This window comes from Schistocerca americana, chromosome 10 (assembly GCF_021461395.2).
Source record: "Schistocerca americana isolate TAMUIC-IGC-003095 chromosome 10, iqSchAmer2.1, whole genome shotgun sequence".
Classification (NCBI taxonomy): Eukaryota; Metazoa; Arthropoda; class Insecta; order Orthoptera; family Acrididae; genus Schistocerca; species Schistocerca americana.
The window spans coordinates 109,728,402-109,752,984 of record NC_060128.1 but is presented as its reverse complement, the minus strand read 5'-3'; the positions used below and the strand labels follow the sequence as shown (position 1 = coordinate 109,752,984).

Sequence of the window (24,583 nt, the reverse complement as noted above, 5' to 3'; positions counted from 1 at the left end):
TGACAGTGCCTTGCTTCCATTATCAATTGAAACATCAGGACTGCCTCCCAGTGTGTTCACCTTTCCTGAACCCAAACTGATCACATTAGATAACTCTTCAGTTTTCTTTCTCATTCTCCTGTATACTATTCTTTAAACAACATTCTTATGTCCCCTCTCAACCTCACATCAGGCCATTGCACACAACAGCATGTAAACCGCACATCTTCAATGGACGGAACAAAACGATAACTAGATAGCAGCTGACTGGAAGCATGTACTGCCTGTTGTCATGAAGTCATTATTTTTGCCTCTTTTTATATGATAAAAGACTGAGGGAGCAGACGATCCAATGAGCCACTAAACCTGCAGTGTTTAGAGGGTGTAGTTCAGGCTGGAGGTGGTTCTGTGACGTTTTGCAGGTGTTTTTCATGCCACGATGTGGTGTCACATGGGATTCTACACAATAACATGTTACAACTTTATCTTATTAGTCCAACAAAAGATGTTTGTGGAAACTGAAAATATTCTTTAGGCAGTGGAATATCTCACCGTGTGCACTTTGGTTTAACATACGTTCTGACGGGGTGTGAAAGCCACCAGCTCCAGACATCAACACAGCGCGATGGTGATTGTGCGTCTCCAGCTGCTGAGGAGGCTCATTTATGCTTTGGCATCGTGGCTTGGTGGTGTCTCAGAAGTCTCATAGAAAAGAGGGTGCTAGCAAAAATGTAAATGACTGACCTTGAGAGCTGTCATCCCGTTATTTCACAACTGAATGTCATAGTAGAACACAGACATGTTATGACCTACTGTGAGCTACAACTTGTGAGCAATCTGTATCATCTACCACTGTAAAAGTTACAGTGGTAACATCGCTGTTATAATGCAGAAGAGTTACCGCAAACCTGATTACGCCATCTCAGTAGCTTAAATACAACAGAACTCTCAGCACTAGCCCCAGCTGCAAAGTAGAAGAATTCACAAGGCACAGTGTAGTGGCACTGCAAAGCAGATCCACTACAGAATTATCTTTAAGAAGAGTAACTAAGAATTAACTGGAAGGTAAAGTTGACATACATGTGAGTGGGTGAGAGATCATGTATGGAGTGCATTACACCATAACCAACCACAAGGACACACTCCAATGATGTGGGCCAATTCATTCAGGTTACTTGAAGTAAAATATTTGTTTCAATAATCTCAGTGACCAAGTGTTGCCCTTTCTTGTACATCATGGTGAGTATGCTGTGGTCACTACCACTTCCTAGATAATAACAGCCATTTCCAAAGGATTGCACACTTGCATTACTGGTTTCACAAACACTTATGAAATGTATTGCACCTCGACTCGCCCACTACTTCACCTGACCTTAACCCCATAGCAATTACAAAACAGGTAACATATCCACAATTTCATAGACCTATGGCAGGGGTAGCCAAGAATTTGGCTGACATTTCATGGCCTGGTACGAGTGCCACAGCACTCACCTTGCTACACATTTCTCCCGCTCACACTGCTACACATTTCCCCCACTGCCAAAGAACGCTTTATGAGTACAAGGAGTGGCAGGAGGAGGAAACAACACATGTGACATATTTAAATGACAATTACTCGGTTTCCTATTTGATGTTTCTCAATAAAACTGACCACAAACAAAACAAATTTTCAGTATTATTTAATTAATTTTGGCAAGCTGAAGACATAATTTTTATCTGGTCGAAACAGTCAGCATACAGATAGACACAGACAATTCCACTGATTTTTGCAGTAATCATGACTTATTCATTATCACAATGGAAAAAAAGTCTTTCACACACACATGTTGAACTAAACACTGTAACACTACTGCAACCTCACTAAGGAAATGTTGAAACTCTACCTGAGGAGAACAATACAGACATAGCCTGCACAGTTTTAATGTTAAAGGCTTTATCTTTAGAACATTAATTACACTGCACATCAATCAGCTACATCTGCACATGCACAAGGGCGCTTTCAACTGAAACAGCAAATGGTCTCGAAAACAGATGTGAGATTGGCATGTCACCAAAATGTTTAGAAACCATCCTTGCAATTCTTTCAAAGCCACAGTGAGTTCTCTAAACTTTGCATTATCTTTAGTACCAGTGAACTTGGAGAACATGATTGTGTCTGTCAGAATTTGTCCCTTCTAGAAAGCAATTTTCTTGTTAAATGCATCCCTATCAAATCAGATATGAGTGGTTTCTCACATTGCAATGTCTTGCTGTGGGCAGTGTGCAGTCAAGTCCACATAAAATGTGAGGTCTGCAATTAATATGAGATGTTTCAATTCTCATCGTGCGGTGCTTTTCCCTTCAAAAATTCAACAATAGCTGGTTTTAAATTGAAAACTGTTCTAGGCACATCCATCGATTTAACGAACATACTTTGTAGTAAAGTCTCCATAATCTTCACTCAATTCCATCGAAAACTGATGCAACTGACAGAGGAATAATGTGCACGACTTCAGAAATTTTACTATTTGTATCATCAATTTCTTCACATGCCCCACACCTCCAAATTTAGCAGGAAGTGTTTCTTACTGTATAGAATAATGAATCCCACCAACTGATTGTTGTAATATTATGCTTTTTCACTGTCAACTAAATCTTTAAATCCTTTCTGTATGATACAGTAATGTTTCACAGCAAGTTCAATATCCACCAACTGTGTGACGCATTGACAGGTATTAGGAAGTCTCGTCTCTCTCTTCTGCTATTCCCATTCAGTCTTAAAGGACTGTGGCGATATATTGCTTGACTGGCTCTTTTTGTGCAAACAGCCACTGCACTTCTGGACACCCTTGATACCACACACAAATAGCTAAGGGTAAGCAACACTGACACCAGGATCTGCCGAACTGAGGACACTTGTGCTGAACAAAAAATGCCACACTGCAACACTAAATGAAATATCACACTGTACCAGATACTTCTGAGAAGGATCGAACAAAGCTGTGTCAGGCCGCCCTTACATCTGGCTTGCATGCAATTATCTCACTCTAGGTGTCCTTGCTCTATGGGACCTAATCATCGATGAGTGACTTCAGCTGGATATAGCATATATGAAATAACTGATGGACACACTTCCTTGATGAACTGAGGCCATTACCATGGGCAGAGGTGCTCTTACAGTACATTATAGTTGAATTCTTTTATCTTGGCGGCTCACGCATGCCCGCCCAGGCGCGGGAGAGTGCTGCGTTGCCAGTTGCACACGACGCACGCGCCAATAGAAGCAGTACCATAGTATAGCTAGTTTACAAGCTTATGTTTAGGGGGGAGCGCGCAGTTCATGAAGTAAAGCCACCACGGCCGCATTAACCCTTTCGCTGTTACAAAGACGTGCTCCCTGCATTCCGCGCTGTGCGCGATTTTGTCACTGCACTGCTCGCCTGTGCAGACACATGGTGTTCCCACTGCTTTGACACACTTATCATTCGATTCCACAAAAACTATTTGGCCCAAAAATTAGATTTTTACATGTCTTCTTGACTGATACCTTCCCCCCATAAATGACTTAATTTTGTTTCGATGTTCAACGCAGTTATTATGCAGCATTAAATGTAGTAAACCATTGCACGAAATTTTGAAGAGTTTGCAGAGGTATATTTCCGTATGGTCGATTTTAGTTGCCACAATGTTGAGAATGAAATGTGGACAAGATACCTAAATTTCATATAAAATTTACTGTATAACAATATCTCACTTAAGTACCACATAGGTGTCATACGTAATATTGAGAAATATTCCGTCTTTCGCGACTGTAACAAAAGTTTTATTTACACTGAGCATGTTTGGCTTTATTTTAAAGCACTTCAATGAATCGAAAGGAAGTAGACAAAATACATTAAACAAAACTGTGGACTTACAAAAACATTAGGACTTGAATATACCGTCTATCAGTGAAGTGCTCTGAGCTATGTCAAATATAATTTTTGTGTGTGGCACACACAAACATCATTTATTTGCTAAAACACTGATCTGCCAACACAAACGTTGAATATTGTGTTACTGCAGCACAAAACTATGAAAGGTGACTTGGCAATGGAGGAGACAAAATACTGTCCACTGAAGATGCTTCAAAAGAGAGAAACGCGTCTGGTCTAAATAAGTCGCTTATTACAGTTGCAGAAGAGGAATATATTTCAGTACCTTAGGTGAAACTGCGACTGTGAAACAAAAACAAGAAAGAGAACATGAGTACCATTATGTATGTGCCATACCTTTCATTGATTGAAGTGCTTTAAAATAAAGCCAAACGCGTCCGGTGTAAATAAAACTTTTATTACAGTCGCGAAAGACGGAATATTTCTCAATATTGCATACGACACCTATGTGGTACTTAAATTAAATGAGATATTGTTATACAGTAAATTTTATATGAAATTTAGGTCTCTTGTCCACATTTCATTCTCAAGATCGTGGCAACTAAAATCGACCATACGGAAAGTATACGCTATGGATTTCTACATCCGCAAACTCTTCAAAATTTCGTGCAGTGCTTTACTACATTTAATGCTGCATAATAACTGCGTTTAACATCGAAACAAAATTAAGTCATTTATGGGGGGAAGGTATCAATCAAGAAGACGTGTAAAAATCAAATTTTTGCGCCAAATAGTTTTTGTGAAATCGAATGATAAGTGTGTCGAAGCAGTGTGAACACCATGTGTCTGCACAGGCGAGCAGTGCAATGATGACAAAATCGCACACAGCGCGGAATGCGGCGAGCACGTGTCTGCAGCAGCGAAAGGGTTAATGAAGAGACTAAGCACTAGAAATTTCAAAAAATTGCCTTCAAACGAATATAATTCATGAAGTAAGGCACTTCAATATTGTTTTTAAATAATTAAAATGCTAAGTTCCGCACAAGGTTTGAACTCATAACCTTTCACATAGAAGTCCAACACCTTAATCATTACGCTAACGCAGGTCATCTGCCCACAGAATGCAGTGAGGAGTCTAACACGTTACGCAAAATACTGACAAACACTTTTGGTATGACTATGAATTACTCACGCTTCGTCAAAGTACAATAGGAAATAAACAATTACCGCTCTTCTTTAGTGCGAAAAAGCGGTTCGTGAGATTGATACGAACACCTTTCCTTCCTATCGCCTGAATTACGAGTCTTATTGCTTGTTTGGTTTAATTAATTAATAGAATATGAAGCAATTGGTATAAAGAACGCTTTTTCCAAACTTTCTATAAAAGAAAGTCTGCTATCAAGACATTGCTTTTGTTCTATTACTTTATTTATGACTGAACGTTTCTAATACTGAAGACACTCGTCCATGCTATGCACTGCAGTCGAGATCTGGCAACGTCGTTCTCTGTTCATTGGCTGACTGTGTTTTGTGACGTCAGATGCGCAGAACGAACCTAAACTCGGCCGCCAACATAAATGACGCGCACTTTAGTATGACATATCCTCTGGGTGAATAATTTTTTGCCTGGCCTGCTTCTGATTTGAATAATAAAATCAATTCAAAACCACAAGCTTTAGTGCTTTATCATCACCATATGATTACACAATTCCTAAACTGATCATAGATGAGTATATTTGTCGAAACAAATTTCAATTTTTGATAGAAACTGTTAGCTACAATACAAGTCGCTCATAATAAATCACCTGATACCAACTGCTGCAGTAATGGTGTAATTCTAGTTTTTTAGTTGCATACTCGCTTATTTCTGTATCTGTCATTTTTGCATCAATGCATATCGGAATCACCTGAGAAGAGGCTTGCACCCAGCAGTGAACCACACTTCACCAGAGACCAATGAGGATCTCACAATGCTTCAAACTGGCATAATTTTCACATACTGGTAACATATCGTTTAGCAATTTCTATCCAATACTCACCATATCTGCATCCATACAGCTCAAGACGGAGTGAGATTCTGTCCCTCCACCGGGTAGGGTTAATGCGGATCCACTGCGCAATGATGGGCACATCAAACCGATTGCGGCGCGTGGAGTCACCGTCGATGTTACCTTTGAACATCTGTGGGTGGATAATGCTCACATTACAGCACAAATCCAGTGCAGGGTAAGGACAACAGTCACTTAACTAATCATACTCTCAAGAGAATATCTCCATATCACACTTGACACACAATCTCTGCTTGACAACTGATTTTTCCCATGTTAAAATATGACAAAAAGAGAAATCACACATTTATTCTTCAGTTGTCTTATCCCTTTGCCTTCTTCCCTGCAACTCAACACATAAATATCTAGTTTCAGCCAACTGGGATTCATCACCATGTCATGTGATTTTACATCTCCCTTTTCGCAGTTCATAACATGAAAAATTTCTTTCCTATTCACAGTCTCACAACATTACCACAACATACACCGAGTGACCACTAAATTACAACCAGCTGCACAGGTCTTCTTTCAACCTGCCAATCAGAAGTTAAATTATTTGGCTACCCTGTATCAACTTACCTACTGTAGTTTTGTGGTATGACTAAACACACTGCAACTCACTATAGCTATGTAATCAATTGGCAGCAGGAGCTTATCAAATGACCAGATAAATTAATCGTAAGAGCTAATGAAGCATGCAACAGAACTGGGGGACAATCAGCATAATAAGAGCTGAACCAGTGTTCAAGTATGATCTGAAAAGGAGGTGAAGAAAGCTTAGGTGCACTCACATCTTGGAAAATCTTATCACGCTGTCATATTTCAATTTATTTGATAAATGTGAAATCACTGACCAACTACAAGTGACCTGAAAGCACAACTGTTGCCATTAATACTAATATAATCAAATGTTTTCATTTATAGAAATTCTCACTATTTTCTTCACACAATGGAAAATCCAAGATGTGAAGTAACAATATAATGAAAAGGGAAGTTGCTACTCACCATACAGCGGACATGCTGACTCGCAGATAGGCACAACAAAAAGACTGTCACAAATAAAGCTTTCAGCTAATAAGGCCTTCGTCAACACACACACACACACACACACACACACACACACACACACACACACACACACACCTGCAGTCTCAGGCAACTGAAAGTGGTTTCAGCTGCCTGATATTGCAGTCATATGAGTGAGTTGCATCTGGAGCAGCTGGATATAGCGGTCTCGTGTGTGTGTGTGTGTGTGTGTGTGTGTGTGTGTGTGTGTGTGTGTGTGTGTGTGTGCGCCCCCTTTCTGAAGAAGGCTTTGGCTGAAAGCTCAATGTGTAACTCTCTTTTCGTCGTGCCTGTCTGCAGCTTAATATGTCATCTTTATGGCGAGCAGCAGTATGTCCTTTCCATAATATTGTTGATCCAAAAGTATCAACTTTACTTGAAAACAAAATAACATTACTGAACGACCTTCTGATGCATGTTCTTTACTGGGGTAATGCGGCAGTCCATATTTTCCAAGCAAAATTTGTTTATGCAGCCCATGGGTGAATGTGATAAAACAGCAGAGTTTTGTGGCTCTTGTTGGATTTCCAAGGTGCAGAGCTGGGCCAGTATTTTCCTATAAACCGCAGATACAGCGGCCGGTGTACCTGGTCAAGAGTTGGCACAATGATTCACGCACAGTTTCTTTGCGTGCCAGTGCTCTGCACATTAAACTGTGAGAGTAGGTATCCATCAAATCAAGAAAACTTCTGATAAAATGGCAACGTGTGCAGCTGTTTTGCAATTTCAGTTGATGACCATGACACCAACAGTACAACAGGCACGTTCATAGGGCAATGCACGGTTCATTTATGGCTATCACTGTAAGGAGCAGGAGACATGATGGATATCTAATGACTGACCATTGGTGTCTTGTGTGGTCACCTTTTCCGAAGTGCTACAACTGTTGGTAAATACTAATAATCTACCTGTGGCCTCGTTTTTACAGCCATCCTTCGACCCTTTAAAAAAAATTGTCCCCCCTCCAAGCAAATATTAAGTTCTAGGCAGTATTGTATGACTTCTTTAAGCCCATAAAACCATACAACTTCAGAGCTTTGAAATAGAAGAATCACTCCAGCTCTTTATAGTATGTCTTTTATCAAGAGCTTATAAATTCCTTCGTTCTGCCTCTGTTTCAATTCCACTGTGTACAAATTGAGACCCAACAGCACACAAAACAAGGTCATGCAATGATTCAAGAGGAGGGGGAAAAAAACACCATACGGTCTTATTTAAATATTAGTAAAGTGGTCATAATTCAATGATCACCCAAGTGTGATACAGAGCTAAAAGAAATAAAATCAATACATTACAAAGACAGTAAAATCAAATGTATTACTAGTAGGTGGAATACACGTACATAAAAGCCCTACATGCAAACAAAGAACGCTTAAAAAAAATGCTTTACTGGATTGTACGAGGGCCGTTCAGAAAGTAACCTCCGGTTGATTTAAAAAAATACACCAAGTTAAATAAAAAGATTTTAATATATACATCTTACAACTACATCTTTGCACTATTTTTCTACATAGTCTCCATAGCGATTGAGGCACTTATCGTATCTCTTCACAAGCTTTGAAATTCCTTCTGCATAAAAATCACCCGCTTGTGCCTGGAGCCAGCTTGTGACCGCATCTTTGAGCTCTTCGTCGTCATCAAACCGCTGTGACCCGAGCCATTTCTTCAAATGCATGAAGAGGTGATAATCACTTGGCGCCAGGTCTGGGCTGTAAGGTGGATGGTTGATAACGTCCCACTTGAAGGACTCAAGAAGGGCCGTTGTTCTGCGAGCAGAGTGAGGACGGGCGTTATCGTGCAAAAAAACGATACCGGAAGTCAGCATACCACGGCGTTTGTTCTGTATAGCCCGTCGTAACTTTTATTGTTTCACAGTACACGTCTTGATTAATGGTCGTAGCACGTTCCATGAATTCAACCAACAACACCCCGTTGGCATCCCAAAACACCGTTGCCATCAGTTTTCTGGCAGAAAAATCTTGCGAGGCTTTTCTTGGTTTGGTAGGCAAATTTGAATGTGCCCACATCTTTGATTGTTCTTTTGTCTCAGGGTTCACGTACTTAATCCAGGTTTCGTCACCGGTCACGATTCTGTTTAACAATGGTTCTCCTTCGTCCTCATAACGTGACAGAAAGTCTAATGCAGAGGCCATTCTTTGAGTTTTGTGGTGGTCGGTAAGAATTTTGGGCACCCATCGTGCACAGAACTTATGGTAACCCAATCTTGCTGTCACTATCTCGTACAAGAGAGTCTTAGAAATCTGTGGAAAACCAGTAGACAACTCCGACATTGAGAAACGTCGATTTTCACGAACTTTTGCATCAACTGTCTGAACGAGTTCGTCAGTCACCAATGATGGTCTACCACTCCTCTCTTCATCATGAACATTTTCTCGTCCACTTTTAAATAAACGTACCCATTCACGGACAACTCCTTCACTCATAACTCTTCGTCCGTACACGGCACAAAGCTCACGATGAATAGCTGCTGCAGAATATCCTTTGGCTGTAAAAAACCTTATGACAGCACGCACTTCACATTTGGTGGGGTTTTCTATTGCAGCACACATTTCAAATTGCCACAAAAACTAAACTAGCGCAGGTACGATGTTCACTCGACCACGGCTTGATGCCGACTGACCTGTTGAGTGCGTGAACGCACAGATGGCGTCGCTACTCCCCCCACAACCCGCACTGTGACCAATCGGAGGTTACTTTCTGAACCGCCCTCGTAGTTGTGGTATTCAGTTGCATTAATTCAGAATTGTGAACTGTCTTCCCTATTGTGACACTACTTGAAACTGAATGCGCAACTGAAATTGGAAGAGCAGCATCACACCTTCTGCATGCCCATGTCAATGCAAAATGACTGAAACCTCAAACTTAAAATTTTTATGTAAAGGTTTTTACAAATTCATCAATGTTTTGCACTTCTTCAAAATGTAACATACACCTGGAATGGAAGTAAATATGGGGAAAAATGTGATTATTCACTAAAGGGAAGAAAGGTATAACACCACAGTTGAAAGACAACTACCAGAAATGGCTTGTAAATTTTAAGCACTTGGTCTCCATCATAAGCAGTAATGGAAAGATGGAAAATGAAATAAATGGAAACAGTTGGGACAGTAAGCCATCTGTTCAATGCAGTTAGAGAGAAGTTCCTCAGCAAGAGAGGAAGATACTGAAAGGGAAAAAGTTAGCTGTATACTGCTCAACTACATCTCAACAATGACCTATGGCTGTGAATCCATATAGTAAGTAAAAATAGAAAATTAGACTAGGAAGGACAGAATCAGAAAAAATTATGTGCAAAGCCTATGGAGAAGAATGTCCAAAAGCAACAGCTTAAGTGGTTTGGACATATCTAGCGAATGCTCGAAGATCACGAGGCAAGAGTTAATGAATGAGGGAAGGGATATTCACAAGAACAAACTAGTATGACAGAGAGAGCTGAGAGGAATGTAAAAGAAGAGAAGAGGAGGAGAGAGGAGTAGCAGATATTGTGAGTCAGATGATGACTAGATTAAGTATGAATTCATCACTAAGTCACATTTTCTCAAAACATGCCACATTAACATTTTGTACCTTGGTGAACCAATTGTAAAAAATTTTGTTTGTGACATACTGTCATGTTTATTTGGACAACCATGATGTACATCATAAACTGTAACATTTGTGGCTGTCATTATACCAATTGGCATATTGCTGAATACCTTTGTATTTCGTTTAGTGCTAATACAGAATTTGTGTGTACTGCAGGTGTTTCTAAATTTGAATGATACTTTACGATGACTGAATATTTACATTCTATTATGCACATGGAGAAGCCTTCCTGAAGGCTGCGTAAGACTCTATGGGCAGGACTTGGGGCTACTGTATTTAATGTTCAGCTGCTGCATGTTTAGATAGCACTAAAATTGTTTGACATGTACCTATTAGGTAGTAATATAACACTCAGTGGCTCCATTAGACTGGTGGTAAGGTTCTTTCAGTTTTTGCCCATGAAGATCTTTTGACATTTTTGTAAAATGAAAGTATTTTTATTTTGTTATTTTGCTCACAACCGTTGGCATTTTTAAGATGTTCGGTGATGGCCAATACACTGCAGCCAAAAACCTAGTAACAAACAAGTGTGGCTGACTTCTACTGTACTTGCGTAGTGATACCAGTAGTTGGGTTCCAATGGACATGGCTTAGCCACAGCCTGGGGGATGTTTGCAGAATGAAAGTCCTGAGTTCGAGTCTCAGTCCAGCACAGTCCAGGAAGTTTCAACACTAATATAATTTTTTCCTTGTGCTTGGGGGCCACAGCCATCAGACACTGATTGAAAGAAATAATACCGTTCTGCTAAGGCTGTATATTATTTGAATGGAATGCTTCATTAACCACTACTGACCAGTTTCAACCCAATGATCATTTTCTTGTGCACCTAATAAAAATGGATATATATGATGAGTAATATCTAAATACAAAGTGAAAACCAATATGACATACAGTCATAAGTACACTACAAGAGGAGTACAAAAATCATAGCAATAAAAACATAATACCTAAATGTACACACAATAATGCAAATTATAATTGAAGAATCTATACCATATACATGACTTTCTAATTTTCCAGATTTTCATCAGCTGGCATACTGGACTCCGAGAAATAAGTGCACCCACTATAGGAATGACTAATTTTCAATCCTTCATCATGTCGGGCATGGTGATCCAGCAGCAAAAGTCACTTGCCTGGAACCCGAAAGATTGCAGGATCGAATTCCGATCGGACCACGGATTTTTCAGCCTGCGTTTCAATTTAGCATTCACCTCTTAGTGATGTGGGTATTGCCAGAAACAACATTCAGTTTGGATTGCACATTAAGCTATAGGCCCCCTTTTCCCAACTGGATAGCTGGGGTAGGTTACGGACACACAAGTCACCGAAGTAGTGTAAGATTGAAAGACTATGTACTTGGTCATTGAGCCACACAAAATTATTATTATTATTATTATTATTATTATTATTCACAAAAAAGGTGGAGTAAAGGAATACCAAATAAGTCAAAAAACATACAATATGGTGTAAATTTTATGTAACTGCAAAAGAATGAAATACTGCATAACTGGTGTGTTTGATGTTCCCTGAGGCATTCCACAGACAATGCTGTTGTCTACAGGAAGATTACTGCACCTGAAAATGTAGAGAAATCCAGGAAGATTTGCAGAGGATTGGTGACTGATGCAGTGGTTGATAACTGTCAGTCTCAAAAACAAATCTCCTCTTTCATACACTACTTTCAAGTGAGCAACAATTTCTTTCACTGTGAAAAGATTGTCCATTTCCATCAACTGAAACCTTGACTTGAGAATTGCTATTAAACACGGAAAGAAGCTTAACGAGCAATAACAAAGTGATGTGACGGCACACGCTTTTGCATTTACTTGGCAAATCACTCACACTCAGTTACACGGAGCAGTTTCTTCAACAACAGTACGCTACTGACAGATCATACACGAAGGCACAAATAAAGAAAAAATTCAAAGTATCATCCAAATATATCATCGATCGTATACATAATACAGCACGGATCAATACTGAGATATTGAAAAGTAATGCCTCTGAATCTTTTATTCTGTTCTCAATATCAGTTGAGGAATTACATGTTGTGCATATTACTCCACTGACTGTTTCACTTTGCTGAGATAAGCTGCAACCCTCTGCCACAAAAGGGCTCCAAATGATAGGGTGTTACACAGTGATGTGGAATGCAATTCGCAGTGCATGAGAAATTGTGCTATAATACTTCTGAAAACTGAAAGCATGAATTTGAAGAGTTTGTCCACATATGGTGTACCCTCTGCTCTAGCAGGAAAATGCCAGACCACACACGAGCGTTATGACATTCACGATAATCTGATGCCTCAAGTTCACTGTCACTGAGCATAATCCATACAGTCCCCAACAAGGCCGAACTGATTTAATCTCTTACTGAAATTTAAAGTACACCTTCCAGGACTTCCCTTTGATAGTGATGAAGCTGTGCATGTAACCTCCTGTATGCCATTTTCTGCTGCTGTTGATATCACCCTATACTCATCTGACCAGAAATCCTTGGCTTCTTTCCATTTCACTTCATTCACCCCTACTATCTCTAGTGTAAGCCTTTGTTTTTCCCTTTTCAGAATTTCTAGCTTCCCTACCACATTCAAGCTTCTGACATCCCATGCCCCGACTCTTAGAACATTATTATTTCATTAGTTATTGAATATTTTTCTCATGGTATCATCCCCCTTGGCAGTCCCCTCCCGGAGATCTGAATGGGGGACTATTCCGGAATCTTTTGCCAATGGAGAGATCATCATGACACTTTTTCATTTACAGGCCACATCTCCTGTGGATACATGTTCCATGTCTTTACTGCAGTGCCTCCTGCATCCTCATGCCGTTGATCATTGCTGATTCTTCTGCCATTAGGGGCAGTTTCCCTAGGACAAGAGTGTGCCCTAAACCTCTGTCTGTTCCTTCGCCCTCTTTGACAAGGCCGTTGGCAGAGTGAGGGTGACTTCTTATGACAGAAGTCTTCGGCTGCCAATGTTGATTATTAATTAAAATTTAAGCTGTGTGTGTGTGTGTGTGTGTGTGTGTGTGTGTGTGTGTGGGGTGGGGGGGGGGGGGGGGGTTGAACCCGGGACCAATGACATTTTCATTACTAATCAAAGATGCTACCTCTAGATCACAGGTGCAAATACAAACACAGGACTATAAAAGACAGAAAAAGTCTGCAATGTTTCGGCTTACTGATCACTTACATAATAGCTTGCTGAGACTACTATCCCCCCAACAAACACACTAAAATCTCTCACATAACGGTTTAGGTGGAAGCTATAAAATTATGAGACATTACGGCTGGCCATCATTTACCTTCAAGAGATGAAATATCAGCAGTGCTGCCACGTACTCATAGAAATACACAACTTGGACAGTGTGCTGTACTTTTATATGGGACTGTCCACAGTACTGATATTTTGCATCCTGAAGTAAGTACTGGCCAGCAATTCTGTCTCACAACTTTACAGTTTTCTTGAGTGAATTTTCCTTTGATGCAGTTTAGATGGAAGGACTGACAACACAAATTCGTCTCAGCAGCACTTAAAATTGACAGCAGATCTGTTAATAAACTGGCTTAGGTGCTGCTGTCACAATATAAAATACACCCAAAGTGTGGCTCTGAGCCACAGAGCCCTCGTCGTGCAAGGGTTTCTAGTCGGACATGGTGTGGCAACGTCACCTCACTCGCCGTACGACTCTGGCGTGACACCACTGGACTTCCTTCTGTTGCGGACGACAAAGGGAAGTATGACAAATGTATAACAAACTGGAGCATCCTCACGTCTGAGTATGGGTGGGAAACCCTGTCAGTTGGCTACTATATACTCTACGACACATCACCCCTACCGGCCAGGAATTGTGCCATGAACTTACAGAGTTTGTCCCAAAAGTTTCGAGAATAAAACTCTCTAGTCAACCACAAGAGCTAGAAAAATGCGGCCTGCAGTGGTAATAGTAGTGAGAAGGGATCACGTAGCGAATGCAACTTGGCCAGTCGCCTCTGGGCAGTGATAATACTGAGGACTCTTTCCCCACAGTGTGTATTTTGATGATGTCTCAAGACACAGAGGGCTACATTTAATCGAGCAGTGACACGCAATCAAATTTCTTGTTTAACTCACAAAATTGGGAGCTGAAATGGTGGGCCTATTTCAGGAAGCATTCAGGGGGGAGGGGGGGGGGGGGGGGGAAGCTGTGTCCCAGTCAAGAGTTTACGAATCTCACAAGATTTTCCAGGAAGGCCGAGAAAAAGTCTACAATTAGCACTTTGGGTGTCCGTCAACATCCCGAGCACATATGTGTAGAATGTGCAGAGAGTTTGGAATGGATATCGACACCTGAGTAACAATAATAGTATACAATTGCAATGTGCTGAAATTAGAAGTTTAACACATTTTTTGAGACAAATTTAGAGACAAGAAAGGTGTGCGCAAAGACGGTCCCACAAGTGCTGACTGATGAACAGAAGGAAATTAGTGTGCTGAAGTGTTGCAAGTTGTTTGAATGCCGCTTTCGGCACCCTAATCTTTTGGGAAGAGTTGTGACACGTGACGACACACAGGATTTTTGAGTACAATAATGAATCGGAAAATAAATGCAGTAAGTGGTACACGAAAAATTCACCTCGGCCAAAGAAGGTCCACCTTGTTGAGGTTAACACATTGCACATTGTCTTTTTCACTCCAAAGGTGTGATTAAAAGTTAATGATCAGCTTTACACTCAAGTCCCTATCTAGTTGCAGGGTAGTGTGAAATGCTTCAACAATGACATAGTGAACAAATGGATTTTCCACTGAGACAATGCTCTGGGCCACAACGTCCTCATTGTGCAATGGTGTCTAGCCAGGAATGGTGTGGCCACAACGCTGCCTCACTCATAATACAGCCCTGACTTGGCCCCACTCAACTTCTTTCTGTTTCCGAGGGTGCAGAAAAATTGGGTGCAGGTTTTCGGAGAGGGTAAAAGGGTTTCAATGCGAGGTTCCTGTTGAACCCTCCCAGAAAGACCATGCAAGACTAGGCAAAGGGGTGGGAGCAATGTGTAGATACGGAAGGAAGTTTTGCATTTTAGCAACAATTCTTTTTAGAAACAATTACTCTTGAATCTTTTGGGGTAGACCCTGTACAATTGCTTTTACCGATCTCAACTTCTTATCCACCAATCCCAGCCAATCTTTGTTCTGCAGACACATTGCAGACTATTCCAACAATAACATTACGGTACACAGAGGGGTACACACACTGGATAACATCATGTACCACACATGCCTCCAATGCTGCAGTATTGACTTCATTTTCAGGAATTCCCTTGCGTCCTGATGCCTAACAAATTAACACCTTCTTTCACTATCCTCACAAAAGGAGAAGAGCATCCTGGATACCTGTGACATTATAACCAGAATGTTTCAGCTTGTTCATATCTTAATGTATGACCATTGATATGTTACTAGGTATATGTTACAATTACTTTTCTTGAAACTGGCAAATGGTAGTGAGTAAAGCCAAACAACATACAGCCTCAGTGGAACTACAATTCCTTAAAAACTAGTATCAATGTTTATGCACAGTATCTGTACCATAAATGATCTCTTAACAATGGACTACAACTTCACACAAAATGTCGGTCGACTGAACTGGGCTTCCACTGTGATGACTTTTTTCGCAATAAATGAGCTAGGTGTTATTAGGTCGCTTCCACTGCTATCACTAAAGCAGTTACTCAGGCAGAAAGGTTGCATAAAATCATGTACATGTTTCCACCATAACAAAACCTTCAATTAATGACAAATTCTGTTCATTCATTGACAAAGATGGCAACACATTTCTAAATGGTGTACTTACCATGAAAGCACTTTTGACAGCTCTGTTGAACTAGAAGAAAAACTTAATAAAATGGTATCTGTAAAAAAAGCTCTTTCAACATGGAGTAGTTTTGCAGGTATCCTTGTATGTTACCTCAAAGCATGTTAATCACATTCATGTTAGTCACACAGCACAGGTGCAGTGGTGTTATTAATTAAGCATTAGAAAAAACACAGTACACATTAAAAATCCTTGAAAATCGCATGTGTTATAACAGAAACTAGGTGCAAAAAATGATGTTAGTCAAAGTGCAGTGAAAGCTGTGTTAATGTCCTGTTGAGGAATCTGGGCCAAGAAACTGCAACCACCACACAGCACATTGCATGCAAAGTTGCAGATATGTACATCAGTGACCAAACAGCAGCACACTTTGCATTGACTTATAATTAACAGTAATGTTGAATACATGTCTTTATTAAATGTGGCTAGAAGCCTCCAGATTTTCAAATCAATGAAATTTTGTATTCTTTTGTTCCCTCTTTTTGACAACAATGAGCACTAGAATTTCTGTGACCTATCATGTAGCACTGTCTTCAGCATGAAAAGGTGGGACTAAAGCTGAAGAATTCATTGCAATACTCTCAATGGAAATGAAATAAAAGAAACTGGCTTTTCACTCTATCCAAAAGTGACTCTTCTTGTTTGTACAAAATTAAGATACAACTTTAAGTAAACAAATTCTATCAACCATCTGTAAAACTCGGGTTGGTTCCAACAGAAAACTGAAGGCATGGCATGGGACCTATGCCTCAGAACGTACACCAGTTTGAATACAAGCTAAACTGTTTAGACAGTTGATGGCATTTGTCACTTAAAATTAAACAAATAAACAGTATCTTCTGTCAGAAATGAGACACTAATGAGCAAATAACTCTTAATATACAAGGAAGTACAAAAACAAGACTTGGTCAAAAAGATATGCAGGATTCATACATACATGAGATGCTGAGAACAAGAAACTTCAACAGCACTGACAGCTTCACAAGAAGGAATGAATTTTTTTTAAATTCCAAATAATTTTCATAAGTGAAATGGGGTTGTGGCGCTGGGATTTTCTGATCACCAGACTGTCATCAATGTGTGTGTGTGTGTGTGTGTGTGTCCAGGGGTTACTATACATTACATGAACATTAGATGAGAACATTCTTCATCTACATATTCCCAACATTATATGCCATGTCAAACTGTACAACCAGTTTCTGAATGCAACCCAATCCATGCTATATTCCATAACAAATAACCAAATTTAAACTCAGTTTTTACCTCATGTCTGGCAACAAATATGCAATGGTTGTTTATACATCAATAAATAAATATCACATAGCCATGAAAGATAAGAGAGAAATATGACATGTCAAACAAATATACAGGGTGTACAGGAGGAATTGTCAATATGCGCAGAACTATGACAGGAATGATCATTCGAAGCAAAATAGTCTAGTAAACATGGGCTCTAAAATGGATACATCAAGATCTATGAGAACTTTATTAGCAGAAGAGATGTGTTTCACAATATTGAAAATGAAGTGCTCATAGCTCTTAAAGTATGCATTTTACAGCCCATGTCTGCAAGACAATTTTGCTTCAAATGATCATTCCTGTCATATGCCGGAATACTGAGCATTCTTCCTGGGACACCCTGCATTTGTCTTGGAGGCCCCAAGTTTCCCTGGGTACACCTACACAACTTTTCCTAATGGCTGCCCTTACTGATCCTTCCTTTGCCCACTCCGTGGCTCTCCTACACCCACACCAGACCCGTGTGTGTGTGTGTGTGTGTGTGTGTGTGTGTACAGATTTAAAAACATAAACCAGAATCAAAGTGTCACTCATTACATAACAAACTGCCATCCATTGTTATTTATCTAAAGTGTATTTGGAAAGTACGATTACTGGATTTGCACTAAAAATTCATAAGTAAAATACAATGTACTCTGTCCACTACATTACCACTAGCGCTCGTGTAAGCGGTCGTCGCCAACGACGTGCGACCTTCACACTAGTGGCAGTGTAACGACAGTCTGGGACGTCACACAACACATGTTCACCTGCGGCTCTCCCGTCTCGTCAGTGTAAGTCCTCCACGTTTCGCCATCGTCCGAATACTGGACGAGGAACTCCTCGACGAAGTCGTTGCGCGTGCCTGCCCGGCCCTGGGTTTCGATGGCCTGCACCTGCCACCTGCTGCGCAGGTCGATACTCAGCGACTCAGTGTACGTGTTTGTCGCCGGGCTCCAGCTACCGGGACCTGCGTGAGGGAAGTCGTAGCCGGACGGCATACGCATGAGGGACGGAAAAATGGTTCGCACACAGCTACAAGCAAGTAGGAAAACTCGACAGGTCCATTCAAATATCATGGGCTACCAGCTTCGGTGTTCCCTCCTGACACCTTGCCTTTTCTAAAGCAACTCCTATCCTTACTTTTATAATCCTCTTTAATGGCTTATAGTTGTATAATGAATTACTGAAAGGTATTCTGTAAAGAAATCAATAGTCTAAAATGAAACTACTCCCATCCAACCCATTCAATGTTGTCTACTTAGCAGAAAGCAGCAGATCTGATTAACATATATACCAGCTGACAGATTCATTTGCTTAGGCAAATCGGTTTTCTCTGGCAGAAAGGAGAGAAAACCCAACAACAGTTTATGAGGAATTAGCAAAAAGGTCATCAAACCAATGAACCCAGTGAGAGAGATTAATAGAAAAGGTAACTGATAAAATTGTGAGTAAAACAGGATATTTGATAAATGTAGAAATTAAAAATGGGAAAGAAGGTAGGCAGCCAGACAGGAGATAAGGGAAAGTAACATCAGGAGTGATGACAAGAGAAATATGGACTAAAAAAACAGACATAAGTCAACAGTGATTAGAATTAACAAAACCAGAAATGACAGCAGGAAATAAAATATAAACTTGAGAAACGTAGCCAAATAAATTTGGCAAAGATTCTTTTTAAAGAGGAGTAGAAGACAAATGATGATGAGTGTGAAAGGGTGGCACGGAGATCTGTCTCTCATTTACATCTCTATTCCTCATCTCTCCCCTTCTCATACACACTCTTCGCCTGTTATAATTTTTCCATATCTGAAATCATTTGTTGCTGCAATTGCATCATTAGTCAAGCAACACATACACTACCCCCAAACTTACACTTCATTAATACTTGTTCCATAGATCACGAATACAACATTTCGTAATGATGTAGAATGTGTCAGTTTAACATAAATTTTCTTCAAACAATATAATTAATAATTTTATTTTAGTTTTAGGCAGTTACTAGTTCATATCGAAAAATTCAACTACTGAGATTCAGAAATTCTTTTAATTGGTTTTTAAATGATGGTCAGCTATCTGTCAGAATTTTAATGCTATTTGTCAAATGACCAAAGATTTCTGTGGCAGCATAATTCACCCCTTTCGGTGCCAAAGTCAGATTTAACCCAGAATAGTGAAGATCATCCATTCTTCCAGTTTTGTAGCTATGCACTTCACTATTATTTTTGAAATGGGATGGGTTATCAATAACAAATTTCATTAGTGAATATATGTATTGCAAAGGTACTGTGAATATCCTGATTTCCTTAAATAAATGTCTGCAAAGTGATCGTGGGTGTGCTCCAGCTATTATTCTGATTACACTCTCTTAATGACGAATTATCATAAAATATGATGCCAAATGAAAGAAGTGAATGAAAACAGGCGTAGTAGGCTAATTTACTGATACGTTTATAACCAAAATTTGCAATAACCCTACTAGCATAAATAGCTGAACCTCATTCTTTCAGCAGATCCTCAAATGTGTTTCTTCCCACTCAATTTCTCATCAATACACACACCCAGAAACTTCTTGTTTAACAGCTGTAACAGCACATAGGTATGCATTAAGTGGTTCTCCCTATTTGCCTTGCAAACATGGCATATGACAGGAATGATATAGCTACAGGTGGAAATTTGTGTCTTAGTTATTTCACTCTGAGCATGCGGTGGGTCATGACCGAATCCCTGAAACCTAGATTATTTCTGATACATTTCCCATTGTTTGCCACACAAATCAACACCAGTTTCCAAAATCTATAAGATCTATCAAGTTTTGTACATATCCACTATTCTACCACGATTTGATAAGTTTTTTATCTTTCTATTTCTATTCTAGAGAAGACAATTATTTCTTGTCTGAAATAACATTTGTTGACTTGTTTTTAATGCTTTATTATACACTAGTTCTTTCATACCAATGTAGTGCGTCTAACTAAACTATAAAAACTACACCATTACACATCTGGTTAGAGGAATAAATAGCACCACAGAACTTCAAACTACCACATTACAAAAATTTAAATAACAAATGCCAATTTCTTAAATCCTTGACAATACTGCATTCAAGCTTATATGTCTGTAACTCGCTTAACCATTAAATAACATCAAAACAGTTTCACTCAAAGTGTAGGTAATATTTCTTTTATGAAGTACTTCCTGTTCCCAAACACTATTCCTTTTATTATTCTTTTTAATTTTTCTGAGCTCTGAAACAGAATTTTGGAGCACCACTGTTCACACTCTGGATGAATTGTGCATTGTTACTTTAGGTACATATGAAAGTGCAAACATATTTTATAGCAGTGTGGAGAGTAGGAAGAAATGATGATGATGATGATGATGAAGAAGAAGAAGGAGGAGGAGGGGGGGGGGGGGGGGGGGGGAAGCCGGCAGAAATCCACCTTGTTTAGGAACACACTGATATTTCTCCACAAAAAATCAATTAACTGTGTTGGCTCCAGCAGATGATATATGAAATAAAAACAATGACTACAAATGGTTAATATTTTTCAGATGTCATTGGCTCTAGGGCATCATCTTACCTACACTATGATGTTCGTGTGAACACTTCAATGGCTCAAAGTAATCTAACTTGTTTTTTCATGATAGCTGCAGTACTGTGATGACTTATACACACATTAAACATCCACTGCAACATCATAAGCATTAATGTGTTTTACCAACAGTTATGGATGTGGCAGAACTGAAATATTTCAGCTACACATTCCACAAAAGGAGATCCCATGGGCACATAATCTCAACACAAGCACAGGCTTCATAATTTTGAAGAGATTAAAACAAATATGCTAGATATGTTATTCAGTGCCAATAATACAATTCAAACACCAATCATTAAGGATATACTCACGCAATACAATAACAGTAAATTCAGCGATACAGTGAATATTGGGTTTGAAGTCATAATTGCAGTGATCATGGTGGCACTGATGGTGATGACTGTAATTACATTAAAAGGGAAGAAACAAATGAAGAATGGATTCCCCTCCTCCCCAAGATACGCAACTTTTGAAATGTAAAGCATTTTCACTGTATTAGGTTTGGAGATAGTGAACTTACTTTGTAGACAGTTGGTCATGAATTCATGTGGTCTGAAATACCAAGACTTTCTCTTGGAAGAGTTCTGAAATCTCATACTTATGTGTGTATAATCTGTGCATGTTTCTGTACATTAATAAATACTGAGACAGAACTGCTGGCCATAAATGTTTTGCCTCCTGAAGGCACTGGACAGTGATTCTGTCTCATAATTTATTAGTTTTCTCAGATGAATTTTCCTTTGCTATATTTACATATAATTATACAGATATGAATATAATAGAGGGAAACATTCCACGTGGGAAAAATATATCTAAACACAAAGATTATGTAACTTACCAAACGAAAGCGCTGACATGTTGATAGACACACAAACAAACACAAACATACACACAAAATTCAAGCTTTCACAACCAACGGTTGCTTCATCAGGAAAGAGGGAAGGAGAAGGAAAGACTAAAGGATGTGGGTTTTAAGGAAGAGGGTAAGGAGTCATTCCAATCCTGGGAGCGGAAAGACTTATCTTAGGGGGGAAAAAAGGACAGGTATACACTCGCGCGCGCGTGCACACGCACACACACACACACACACACACACACACACACACACACACACACACACACACACACACACACACACACACACACACATCCATCCGCACATACACAGACACAAGCGAACATTTGTTAGGCAAAGAGTTTGGGTAGAGATGTCAGTCGAGGCGGAAGTACAGAGCAAAGATGTTGTTGAATGACAGGTGAAGTATGAGCAGCGGCAACTTGAAATTAACGGAGGTTGAGGCCTGGTGGATAATGGGAAGAGAGGATATACTGAAGGGCAAGTTCCCATCTTCGGAGTTCTGACAGGTTAGTGTTAGTGGGAAGTACCCAGATAACCCGGACGGTTTAACACTGTGCCAAGATGTGCTGGCCGTGCACCAAGGCATGTTTAGCCACAGGGTGATCCTCATTACCAACAAACACTGTCTGCCTGTGTCCATTCATGTGAATGGACAGTTTGTTGCTGGTCAGAGCCACGTGTGAAAGCACCCACATGATTTACCAACTGACCTGCCTACACTGTGAAGCTTTCTATGTGGGAATGTGTGTGTGTGTGTGTGTGTGTGTGTGTGTGTGTGTGTGTGTGTGTGTGTGTGTGTGCGCGCGCGCGCGCCCGCGCGCGCGAGTGTATACCTGTCCTTTTTCCCCCTAAGGTAAGTCTTTCCGCTCCCGGGATTGGAATGACTCCTTACCCTCTCCCTTAAAACCCACATCCTTTCGTCTTTCCCTCTCCTTCCCTCTTTCCTGATGGAGCAACTGTTGGTTGTGAAAGCTTGAATTTTGTGTGTGTCTATCAACATGGAAACGCTTTCGTTTGGTAAGTTACATCATCTTTTGTTTTTAGATATATAATTATACAGGCATAGACAAAATGAACAATTTGCTTACACAGCAAAATATGTAGACACAAAGAAATTACATGAAAGGAAAATCTTAAATAGAACAAGGTAAGTAAGATGCTAAAGAGAAGGCGACAATTTCAAGAACATGATAACAGTCACATGATATAATACACAGAACTATAGGGATATGTCCTTGAGAGAATGTAAAAAAATTGATAAGATCAAAGAATTTGAAACAACATAATTAAAAAGAAAACAAAACTGAAACCCATGTTAATATGGCAAATGGCACAGTAAGTAACAACAGATCAAATTGGACAACAATCCAAGATGCCTTTCAAGGTTCATATATTTCATAAACTGAATCAAAAATACAGGCAGTAAACATTGAAAACAACAAAATTCTGGAGATAATGGCAGATGAAGTGGGTAAAACCATTCACAGCCTGAAGAATGGAAGGCACCAAGAATGGTTTTCAATAGAAATTATTAAGGCTGCAGCAAAAATTATTCAAAAGAATTGCACAAAATTGTTTAAAGAATGTAAGCACTGAAACAAAGTTATTAGAATTTTCCTTCACAATAAATGAGGCAAGACTTCCCTTCACAAAAAACTGAGGCAGCAATTTGTACTGCCTGCCTTTAGTCTTAATGAAATTCCAGAATGACTGAAATATATTTGAAGTTATGTTTGAAAATCAGTTATAAGATACCTAAACAATGTATGACCAAAATATATCAAAAAAGAAAATTTTATCAGTTAACAACACAGTCACAGAACAGATACCATCATCATATAGATAAGGCTAACCGACCAATGATCTTCTTCCATGGGGATGCACTCACATTGCCCGAACTCTTACGGGAATCGGTAGACAGACTGCCGCGAGTAGTGAGTAGGGGCACTACAAATGTAGTGTGTGCACAGTAAGTTGAAAATGTTGGTCTCACGGGGAGTGTGCCAGAGGTAAGTCACTGCAGTCGCACTATCCTCTGTGACCTCAGTGGTTGAGATGGATAGAACGTCTGCCATGTAAGCAGGAGATCCCAGGTCTGAGTCCCAGTCGGGGCACACATTTTCAACTGTCCCCGTTGATATTTATCAACGCCTGTAAGCAGCTAAAGATCTTGATTACATTGTAATTTCATTCTTTGAGAGCTGCAAAATCACCAGCGGTATCTGTTCTTTTGGACATGTCCGAAAGAACAGATACCATCTTCATGTAAGTTTGTATTATGTAAATGCATCAATTACTTAGGAGAAAGGATCGTGACTTTATGTTTACCCTGAATTAGTGAAATATGGAGGTAAAACTACTACAGCAGAGGTGATAATTATGAATATGAAATGAGTTAGGGATTAGAAATAAACAGACCATCGGAGCTCAAGTGT

At 39.7% G+C, this 24,583-nt stretch overlaps 1 protein-coding gene across 2 annotated transcripts in view; it reads right to left on the bottom strand.

Annotated features, from left to right (window-relative positions):
- Window positions 1-24,583, bottom strand: part of LOC124552683 (neurexin-4) — a 174,111-nt gene that overhangs the window by 128,674 nt on the left and 20,854 nt on the right. For both annotated transcript variants that reach the window (XM_047127004.1, XM_047127005.1), the window contains exon 4: window positions 5,873-6,014. In XM_047127004.1, coding sequence (XP_046982960.1) covers window positions 5,873-6,014 — 142 coding nt within the window. The remainder of the gene's footprint in view (window positions 1-5,872; window positions 6,015-24,583) is intronic.